Genomic DNA, 11,765 nt, shown 5'->3' with positions numbered 1-11,765 from the left:
TTTTTGATAGTCGATCAACTATTCTTTTTCAGCAAGATTGAATGAATACACAAATATATGCGACACTGAAATAATTGCAATAAAAGAAAGCATTCGAATATATATTCAAAAATAATTATGTAAAATATAATATTTACAGACTCAAAAAGTGCGATGGAAAGAATTGAAAATGCGAATACATTATCAAATACTGATTATACTTCATTATATATGAAAGATAAATAAAGAACAATTACAAACAACAAAATTTTTAAAATAGCATGGATACCAGGTTACCAACAAATAGAAGATAATGAAAAGGCTGATACTTTGGCAAAAATTGGCACTCGTTTCAATATTCCACTGGATATAAAAATAGATAACAAAAGCATCATGCTCCACCTGAAACGAATAATAAATATATTATTTCACACACAATGGAAACACGAAATTCAAAATAAAGGCAAAATGTATTTTAGGGTCCAACCTGAATATTTAATGAAATCGTGATACATGAAAATAATAAATATGGACAGAAAACACATGAGTATTATTAGAATGAATACAGGGCACTGTAGTTGAAAAAATCATTTATTTCCTCTATAAGGGCTAGCAATGGTCCAAATTGTGAATGCGGGCAACCCGAAACAATAAACCACATTTTTTTTAGAATATCCCATCAAAACTATACCCGAACAAAATATGTATCAACTGTTCATTAACGGAGTAATAGCTACATTTGGAAGGAGGAAAAAGTATTCCCTCAGGTTACTCTGAGGAGTAAAAAAAAGAAGAAGATAAAAATCTACTGGCCAAATGCGCCTGCCCGGAAGCAACGGCCAACAAACAGAGAAAGAGAATACAGAGTGCCACCAGAAAAGTATAATTCTATGCCCGGAATAATATATTCTGTGCTTGGAATCTTGAATTTGAAAAGAGAAAAGGAGAGCAGGGTTGAGAAGCCACGCCATTTTGCGCCATTTTGTTGGTGTTCATTTTGGGTATTTGTGTTTAGTGCAAATTTCTTCACGATATTCATTCGGTTGCATCGAGAGAAACGTTTCCTTTACAATTCTTTATAATCACTCAAAATATCTAGAAACAGGTGAGTGTCGTTTATTTCGGCAGAAATGGGTTGGGCTTGGCTTGCTTTTTTTCCACTTGAAAGCGTACATTCATTTTGTTGTGGCTATAAAATTTGTTCAGTAGCTTATACAATAACTGGAATGATTGTTTACCATAACCACTTGATTATTTCAACTGTGCAATAATTTTAGCACTAGTAGTAGGTGGAATCAGATTCGAATTTAAGTTAACTGTAATGCTTTTGAGTGAAGGGATCAAGAGTATAAATTTTGTAATCAACCAATTTTTTTATTGTTAACACATTGCTAGTCTTCAAGGAATGTAAATTATGTTATTTTAGTAAAGAAACTTCCAAAGATAGTAGCACTTGGTATTTTATTAATTTAGGTTAGGCTACTGTACAAACATTTATTAAAATTGAATAAGGATGTACTTATTTCATTTTAATGTAAGTATAAATTGTAAAAAAATGTGTAAATACAAATAAATAAAAGTAATGCTGAAACTTATTTTAAAAGTATGTAGGTACAGTACTGTCAAGATTTTATAATAGTTGAATATTGATTATTAAAAGAAACATTAGGAATAAAATAAATAATGCAGTCATACATATACATTTAAGCAGTAATAGCTGTTCATTCTACTATACTAGATACATTGGTTCTATCTTTGCTTTTTCAAGATGATATGAGAACCATAAGTAGTTATCAATCACTATTGCCAAAATATTTGTTTTTTCCTGAATTCCATTGTTATACATATATATATATATATATATATATATATATATATATATATATATATATATATATATATAAATCAAAATTTGAACAATTTGTGGACACAACACTCATATATATATATATATATATATATATATATATATATATATATATATATATATATATATCACTTAACTGAAAACGACGAAATGTAAATCCTGAACGAGATATTACCCTGTAAACTTGAATTCATTTGAATAATCATATCCTTCCCACTCATCGTTATTAGCATGTCTATGCCTTTGATTTTCCAACTAGTAATCTAAATTCCACAGTTCTAATATTTAAAACTGGTTGTCTCCTCAATTAACATTTAAAATTTTAAATGCGATTTCAATTGAATTTCAGGGGAACTATGTCTCGTTACCGTGAGTGGGACCTTTCCTGTAAGGTTTATGTCGGTAACCTTGGGTCTTCTGCTAGTAAACATGAAATTGAAAGTGCATTTGGAAAATATGGACCATTGAGAAATGTTTGGGTTGCAAGAAACCCTCCAGGCTTTGCATTCGTTGAATATGAAGATCCAAGAGATGCTGAAGATGCAGTCAGGGGATTGGATGGAACGTAAGTCAACACTATCAGCTCATCAGATCAAACTACGAATTGTAATTTCATGCAATACTTTCACCAGTGCAACAAATTCTTCAACTGCAAGGGTTATGGTAAATGTCTTTTTTTTTTCTTTTGAAAACAAACTGGACGTTATGCATACATTTTAACTTTTATTTGTGATTTTCTAGTATTATTTTCTAACAGAAATTGTTGAAATTTACATTTTTTTTCTTTAATTTTCAGTTATATCTTTTATATCTATATTTTCAATACAAAAACAAAACATTCTGGGTAAGATGCATAGAAACCCTGGTATTTTCACCGATTTGCTTTTGCTTTGAGAAAATAACTAGACATGATTAACCAACTTTGTGAAATTATCAATAGACGGTGAAAGAATTGAATTTCACATCTACAACCGTTGTTTGTGAACTTGGTGTGCATTTCTAGATCAAACTGCTTGATTAGAAGTTCTTTTTCAAATATATAAGAATCATGTGTTCAAGCAGTTACAAAAGTTTTGGGTTGCGCACATTTAGTATTTGGTTTCTAACTCTTGTCATTGATACTAGTGCTCATAATGCCAGGTGTTTTATTTGGCTTCAAGCATACATAAAAAAGTGTTATTTATTTACAAGAAAATCAAAAGGCTATAGACAAAATCATGAAATGATGATTTCAGTCCTGAGTTGCAGAGGATGTGGCATTTTGAAGGAGTGTCCTGAAGAACATGTTGGACTTATCCACACTTGAAGTTCATGAGCCACTGAACGTAAAAGTGTTGTTAGATTGTGGTTTGTTCTCTGAATTTTTGGGATGTGGCAATCCATACGATTGTGAAAAATATGGTAAACTTACGGCAACCAGTTGCTGTTTTAAAAGTTTTTATTTTCAAGTTGATGTACCTACCTACTTCAAATACGAATACAATTGCATGTTGTTTTGTTTAAGTAGAATTATGAAGAACATGATCATGGTTTGTAGGATTTCGCAGTCAGTGTCTAACGTATTGTCCGATATTTCCGGGTTCATTAGCTGTGGTCTGCAGGTTTTCATACCTGATGTCTGCTACTACAACAGACATCAAATTTAGTTTTGATGGAAATAAAGTACAGAATATTATCAAAACCAGCCTTTCTTCAGTATTTTATTATTAATTTTCTCACCTCAGGGTAGATAATAACATTATCCTGAGGTGGGTTAAAGGGCACGACAAGAGTAAAGGTAATCGCATTGCCGACTTTTTAGCCAAGGAAGCGGCTGGACTACGAATTTCAGAACCCAGTGGCACCCACAGCCTGATGACTTCGACAATTGTGGATCTAGTCAAATGTTACACCCATGCTCAATCCTTAAAGAGATGGAATGAAATCAAAGGATGTAATCTTATTAGGATCAACTTGGGCCACCCAGGGAAGCTGGCGCCGAAGAAATATCTGGCGATGACCAGGAAAAATCTACGCCTTACAGTAGGATTTCTGACTGGCCACTGTCAACTAAGGAAACACCTCCATAATATGGGGCTAGTGGACACACCTCTATTCAGGATGTGTAAACAGGAAGATGAGACTGTCAGGCATGTCCAGTGCGAGTGCCCGGAGTTATCGTCAATAAGAGAGTGTGTGTTCGGCGAGTCTTGGTCTACACCTGCCGATATAAAGGAGATGTCTCCCAGCGACCTGTCCACCTTTCTGGAAAGGACAGGATGGACGATGACCTAGGAGGACAACTCCTCGGGAGGATGTACAATGGGTCACATGTGGCCTAAGTGCGTGGGCTTATACTCACCCTCCCTACTCTACAGATACAGAGATATTCAGTTTCTCAATAATGATGATATTAAGGCAGTATCATCTGCATAAAATGTAAATTTTACACTTTCAATGCATTTTTCAAGACCATTAATATAGACACAACACTCGTTCAACTATTTTACAAGCATGACATGATAAGTTGCTAACTATAACATTTTCTTTTTTTTTGGGAAAGAAAGTTTTTGGCTTTCTACTACTCCATCTTGATACAAAAAAAGATGAGGGAATCTTCCAAAGGAAGGAAAACTAAAAAATTTGACAGGTGGAAACTGTCTGTGGCTACTCATCTAATTAAATATGAACTTCTAAAAAAAATACATTGAAGCTTAAAAATATACAGAAGTTGAAATGTTTTCATTAATTTGGAAAACATTTACTAGCACATATAAGCTTTCACGGCCTGACTCACGATTAGAGAGACAAGATCCGGGCTATTAGGCCATGGTCGATTGGAACTTGACCAAATTTATTTGTTACTGCGACAGACATCATCAGTGGTATATGCGTTGACTGCTAGGACTGACTCTTGAATTCAACTTTTATTTTTAGTCTACAACTTTTTGCCTGTAAAGTTATTAACATTGTGTTTGTGTGTCCCTACGAAAAGTTGAATCTGATAGAAAACACATAACAGAATAAAGAGTATGTCAACTTATTTGGTTTTGATCTCGGACCTACATATTGCCAGAATTCACTGTTCTGAATAGTGCATCATCAACGAATGTTGATTATTTTATTCAATAATTTTGTTAGCTAGCTGTAATTTGAAATTAGACATAAAAATATACATTTTTATCCATTCACTTCTTCAAATAATCACTAGAGTTATAGTTTTAAAAAAACCTAGAAAGCACCTTTACATATAATCATCAAATTTTCAGGCGCTGCTGTGGATCAAGAGTACGAGTTGAAATGTCAAATGGGCGATCCCGAAGAGGTGGTGGAGGTAGAAGGGGTGGTTCTCGATATTCCAGGTTAGTTGATTTATAAAAAGTAGTTTATGTTTTAAGTTTAGTTTCAACTCACAAATTATTTCCAAGAGTTCCCATTTCAGTGATTCTCTAGTTGTTATCTCTTATTTTAAAGCTATGGCTTTCAGAATTACAATCATAAATTGTTATCCTAGGTCTGCATCTCTTCTGGGAAGTTTCCTATTGGTCCATGATAATGTTTTGAAATGTTACTGAAGTAGCGAATAATGATTTTTAGTTCTGTGTCTTTTGATTATAATTTTATTTGTTAGATAACTTTTATAAAAATTTATTCTCAAAGGTTTTGCATATCAATAAATGCATTATTCTCATTAATTTTGCATACCAATAAATGCAATATTTACGGGTTTCATCAATAAATTTAAATTCTGAAAATATTTTTTCAAATCTGTGTTAAAAAAAACTTCATTCGCTTGATGAAAGTTATAATATTTCAATCAATCAAATCTTCCAATATCTCCATAGCAAAACAATTTAATAGTTTCAACAAAATAGTTTACTTTCATCTTTATTGTCTTTCAGCAATTTTGGCCTAATACATCTGGAAAATATACAGAAATATATTCTGAAAATTTTCTGATGGGAACTTTATTATTTTTTAGATGCTCATTACAGAAAAATGAAAAAAGTGTTGGAAATTTTTTTAAATCCAATAAGTACCTGTTTTTACTATGATCATATCACATCGTAATGTTTTTCATATAAATAAAATTCTATTAATTTTCGCAACTACAGGTTTTGTTCAGTATATATTTTTTAAACTGTTAAGGTTATAGTTTGCTCAGTGTTTTCCTTAATAATGCAGTACAAATATACATTATTTCTCTTTGTTGTGATTAAAAAAAGAATATATCAACCCTGAATAAATAATTTAGTTTGTGCAATGTGTCTAATTTATATAAAAGGTGGAACTATTTAGGCTAAGCAGCAAGCAACTAAGTGTTTCCTTATAACACTTTTCCCAGTCATTTCAATAGTGTATATTTTAATCTATCGGGGAAAGAATACAAAATATTATGAATTGAATGATTTTGTGTTACTTAGTGTCATTGAGATTGTGGCGCTGGGGTATTACAGAAGCAGTTCAAAATTATGGAAAAAATCCTAGGGTTCATAATAAAAATGAAAATTACAAACGCATACATTAAGTACACTTTCTTGCTTGCTGCTTTGGCACAATAGCTCACCATTCATTTCCTAACTGGTCAATAGACTATCCTACAATAGATTTATAATAAATCTATAGCATACTGTAATAAAAGATTCATACATAATCAGTAATCATGACAGTAATAATATTTTGTTAAATACTGTGTTTCCTTGAATTCAAAGTAACAATAATATGCACATAATTTAACAACACTCATAGGTTGTTGCTCTAGGATATTTTTAAAGAGGTCACAAAAAATGGGAGTTCGTTTTATGTTAAATTATATAACTGATATTTTAACCATCTGATAAGTTGATTTGTGAATTGAAAAAATTATATCTGCTATCACTATGACAGCAGTTATAATGAGGTTTGGCGCTCACATTACAGGCCGCCTGCAGCGCCACTGCTGTTGTATTCTCCCCCTTGAGATTGAGACCTACACCTTCCTCCCCGGCCTACAACACATCTCATCTTACATCGAAAAAACACCCAACAGCCAATCAACCTGTGGTGGTGCTATGACAGCTTACCGACTTGATTATGAAAATGACATCTCGCGTGCATCCCAACTGTCTTACCACTACTCAACAAATATTTGCAAAAATAATCTCCACATCAACGTAAGGGCTATGCGGCAACTTTCATCTCACCGACAGTCTGCCCAACAAGCATCAACCCATCTCAACTCTATTTTCTTCTAAAACAACTTGAGACTGGTGGGATATATTAGAAATTTAAAATAGTTCATTGGGTGATAATGAATTTTTCTTGTTCCAGTGATGTGTGAGTAAGGAAGCTAATTTTTCAACTTATTTTCACTAACAATTTTAATGCATCTTGTTTTTTATTATATTAATATATTATTCAATAATGATGAGTATTTTTCTCTACCCACATCCCACTTGAGCAAGGAATATTAATTATTAATGGTGAATATTTAGACTATCAATTATTATTTGTAACTTTTGTTTTCAAATATTTTTTGAATGTAAATACTTCTCATTTTACATACTATAACATTCATATATTTCGTAGGTCCAGATCACCAAGACGTTCACGCTCTCCTCGCTCCAGATCAAGAAGTAGAGATTCCCGAGGTCGTTCAGATTCTCGAGACAGGCGCTGAAATTTTCTCAATTTAATATTTTGACAGGAAATATTCCATTATTGAATTTAAATTATATTATACCTTGAGTACTTTTTTTTGAGAGTGACCTGTGAGTTTAAAGAATAAAAAGTATACAGACCATTAAAACTGAATTTTAGTTTATAAGCAAGTTTTATTTAAAGGAAGTGAAATCTTGATATAGTGTATTGTTAATATAATACAAGAGTTTGGACTTGAAAAGATAAGTTGAATAAGATGAGCACCTATTTTCCCACATTGAATGAATGAATGAATGAATATGTTTATTTAGGAAATCCTAATATACATACAATAATAATAAATCAGTAAACAATAATAATATGTCCTTAACCAACAATAATAATAACTAATAACTAGAGTCATACATATGACTGTAACCTAACAATGTTGAGAAATAAAATAGAAAAGGAAATAAAATTCAAAGTTAACTAACTTAGATAAGACTATACTAACAATTTAAAACATACTGATACATGATAATAAATGTTAAGGTTTAATACTACTGATGTTCTGCATCATTGAGTCTTTTCCTACAAAATTGTGTTTGTTTTAATATAGTTGTTTAGTTTAGATTTAAATATATAAATACTTTCACTTTGTTTTATGTCTCTTGGCAGCTTATTAAAATGGTTTAAACCTTTATAAAACAATATTTTCATTGAGCTGGTTAATCTGCATCTTGGCAAGTGAAAAAGATAACTATGTCTTGTCTCGTAGTTGTGAGTACTATCACGATAAATAATGAATTCATCAAAATAAGATGGTAACATATTATTAATAGTCTTAAAAATAAATATCATTGCTGATCTATAGAACCTTTCTTTTATTGATAACCATTGTAATGCGTCGAGCATAAACTTTATGCTTGTATAATGATTACATTTTAATATGACTCTCATTCCACGATTTTGTAGTTTTTGTAAAGTCGAAATTTTGTTTTGATCACACCCATATAGTAATGTACTACAATATTCGAAATGAGGCTGAATGATTGTGTTATATATAGTGACCTTGGAAGAAACTGACAAATGATAAGAGATTCGAGTAAAAAAGTAAAGTTTCTTTGATATTTTTTTAATTATGTATTTGAAATGTGCATTATAAGATAAACAGTTATCTAACATGAATCCCAGGTATTTAATTTCGGTTACAAATTCTATTTTTTCTTTATTAATTTCCAAAGAATAGTAATTTATGTTTATATATTTATATGCTGTGGTTAGAATCATGGCTTTTGTTTTAGATACGTTTAGTTTTAATTTGTTGACGTTCAAGTATTTATGAATCTCCTCCAAGCAGATATTCATTTTTGTCAAAGCTATCTCTAAATCTTTATGAGATGTTGTTAACATTGTATCATCAGCAAATAAATTCATAAAGTCACAATTTTGACATAAACTGATGTCATTAATAAAAATAAGAAATAGTAAAGGGCCCAAGTCACTTCCTTGAGGTACCCCAAATTTTGCGTTAATAGGAGATGAGAGAACATTACCCACTTTAGTGATTTGTCTTCGATCGCTTAAGTAGTCCTTAAACCATCCTAGCACTATTCCTTTAAGACCTATAGCTTCCAATTTTTTCATTAATATATTACGGTCAATTGTCTCAAAAGCTCTTCTTAAGTCTAAGAACACTGTTACAACATAATCTCCGTTGTCAATAGATTGAGTCCATTTACTAATCGTAAGTTGTAAAGCCGTTTCACAAGAATGATTTTTCCTAAAACCGGATTGATTACTTATGAGAATATTATTGGCCTCAACATAACTTAGGAGCTGATCGTATACAGCCATTTCTAGTAGTTTCTCCATTCCTGGTAAGGTGTTTACTGGACGGAATTCTCCCGCTTTATTGGTATTTTTGACTTTGGGAACAGGTACTATTATACTAGTTTTCAGGTGCTCAGGAAATTGCCCATATTGTAGAGAGATATTTATAAAATGTAACAAAACATGACCAATGACTCCAAACGTAGCTTTAATAAACTTGATATCTAAGATTTCAGTTCCAGATTTATTTTACAATCTATTAACAATTCCTGTAAGATCTTTCAATTCGAGTTGATTAAAACTTTCGAAACTAGAGACCGCCGTAATTTCACCTTTCCATGAAGTAGTAGTCTTAATTGATTCAACAATTTCTTCTAAGCTGGATTCAAAATATTTGTTGAAAGTTTCTGCTATTTCAGCTTCATCTCTAAGGATTTTTACTTGTCCTTCTCCTTCAAATTCAATATTGTTTGTGTCAACTGTATTAGACTTAGTATTAATTAGAGATTTAATGGTTTTCCACATAAATTGTTGGTTCTTAGAGCTTGAATCAATTCTATTATAATAATATTCTTGTTTTTTAGTTTTCAGTAAATTAACTACATAGTTTCTTAGACTTTTATATCTTTCCCAGTTGACTTCACACCTGTTGTGTTTAAAAATTTGGTATGCTTCATCTCTTTGCTTAATTATGTCTTTTAGGTCATTGTCAAACCATGGAAGACTATTTTGGTGAGAAAAATACCTCTTGACAAGGAGCAATTGTATTGACAGTATTTACAGTCTTATTAATAAAATCCTCATAAAATATTTGAATGTCAACACAGTTTAGTAAATAATTATTGTCAATCAATTCCAAACAAATTTTATTCATGTTCTCGTTTCCCAAATTACGATAACTCTTAAGGGTTTTTGGTGAGTTTGATATTCTATTTAATAGGTTAACGGAGACTAAGGAATGATCAGTTATTTTGGGTATATTGTGAACTACTGTTTGAAGTTCAAAGTTACTGATGACATAATCAATTAAGCTTGCACTAGTATGAGTAATTCTAATACATTCTTCAATACTTTGATTTATTCCATACATATTCAATAGATTTTTGATGCGTGTCGATTGAACTTCATTACTTTCAAAGTTAATATTAAAATCTCCAGCTAATATAAATTTTGATTTTGATTGAGAAAGATCTTCGCATATATTTTCAAAATGATCAATAAATATTGTGTGACATGCATTAGGTGAATGGTAAAGGGCACCAATTAACATTTTTACATTATTATTGTATATTATTTTTATAATTAGGCACCAATAATTTTTTTCTAAAGTATAGTTCTTGTAAATGGAGTATTGTAAATGAGATTTTACATATATAAGAACCCCTCCTGTATGTCGGGAAGATGAATCACATCTAATTGTTTTATATCCCGTTAGCATTATTTCACTGTCCTCAATGTCAACAGTGGTACGTGTTTCACTAAATAATATTATTGATGGTTGGTATGGTAGGATGGAATTGATTATTTGGTCTCTGTGTGCAGTCAAACTTTCAATATTACCATATATAATGTCTGTTTTAAACGGTATATTAGGATATTCATTTAGTTTTTTTCATTAGAAACTTTATTTGCTATTGTGGGTACATTATTTATGTATTTGATTGTTTTTGAATTATCACCATTTGATATTAATTCTTGTAATTGTTTTTTAACGTTAAGGTAATAATCTTTTTGTTTTTTGGTCTGATCGCTAAATATTCTAATGCCCTGTGGAATATTGTTTCTATTATTTTTTATATTTCTTAATATGGTAATTGCTTCATTTTTGTTTATCATAACTACTTTTATTAATCTATTTTTATTTGGTATAACTTTTCCAACTCTAAATATTGTAATGTTGTCGAGATTAACATTGATACTGACTTTCTTTAGTATTTCCTTAACTACATTTGCATCTTCTTCTTTTCTTTGCAAAGGTGTTGTTGCCTGCGCCTCTCTAACATTAGCTACCATGATATTAGCTTCTCTTCTTTGGCGTTCTAGTAGTTCCATAATGATACTTTCAGTTGGAGTAGTTTCACTAACTTCATTTACCTTTATCTGCTTCACTTCATTTCTAAGATCATTTATTTCAGTTTTCAAAGCCATCTTTTCAGTTATTAGTGATTTAACTTCTGTTTTGAGAATATTCATCTCACTTCTTAAAGAGGTAACTTCTGTTTTGAAACTTTTCATTTCTCTTAATAGTGCCGGCACATTCCTGAAGGAAACTCGGCATTCCTGACAGAAGTACGTCAATGTTCTTTTCGTCAAGACTACAGCTCGAAGTTCCGATGAGCTTAACCCTGTGCATTGTTCTGACGGATGTTGCGCACAGTGACAACTGTCACATACAGCATATTTATCTCCGAAATCTTGATTGCATTTTATACACATATCAGACATCCTAATGACAATTTTTCCTTAGTGCGGCCCTGGTAGAATTTCT

At 31.3% G+C, this 11,765-nt stretch overlaps 1 protein-coding gene across 2 annotated transcripts; it reads left to right on the top strand.

The window, feature by feature from the left end:
* The first annotated feature begins 877 nt into the window (after positions 1-877).
* On the top strand, positions 878-7,631 carry LOC111505201 (RNA-binding protein 1). Of its 2 annotated transcripts, XR_012464935.1 has the most exons (5): positions 878-1,084; positions 2,196-2,411; positions 5,095-5,187; positions 6,746-7,074; positions 7,394-7,631. XR_012464935.1 is itself a non-coding variant. In XM_074172855.1 (4 exons), the coding sequence occupies exons 2-4, from the start codon at positions 2,203-2,205 to the stop codon at positions 7,482-7,484; spliced, it is 393 nt and encodes a 130-aa protein (XP_074028956.1). In that variant the 5' UTR covers positions 884-1,084; positions 2,196-2,202; the 3' UTR covers positions 7,485-7,631. The 2 variants fall into 2 exon arrangements, 1 of the variants encoding a protein (XP_074028956.1); XM_074172855.1 differs by lacking the exon at positions 6,746-7,074 and having other exon boundaries at positions 884-1,084.
* Positions 7,632-11,765: the final 4,134 nt, after the last annotated feature.

Source organism: Leptinotarsa decemlineata, unplaced genomic scaffold (assembly GCF_025532065.1).
Source record: "Leptinotarsa decemlineata unplaced genomic scaffold, Ldec_3_MD MMD2_tig00000199_RagTag_RagTag, whole genome shotgun sequence".
Taxonomy (NCBI): Eukaryota; Metazoa; Arthropoda; class Insecta; order Coleoptera; family Chrysomelidae; genus Leptinotarsa; species Leptinotarsa decemlineata.
Note: the sequence above shows the minus strand (reverse complement) of the source record. Positions and strands in the feature narration are given on the sequence as shown.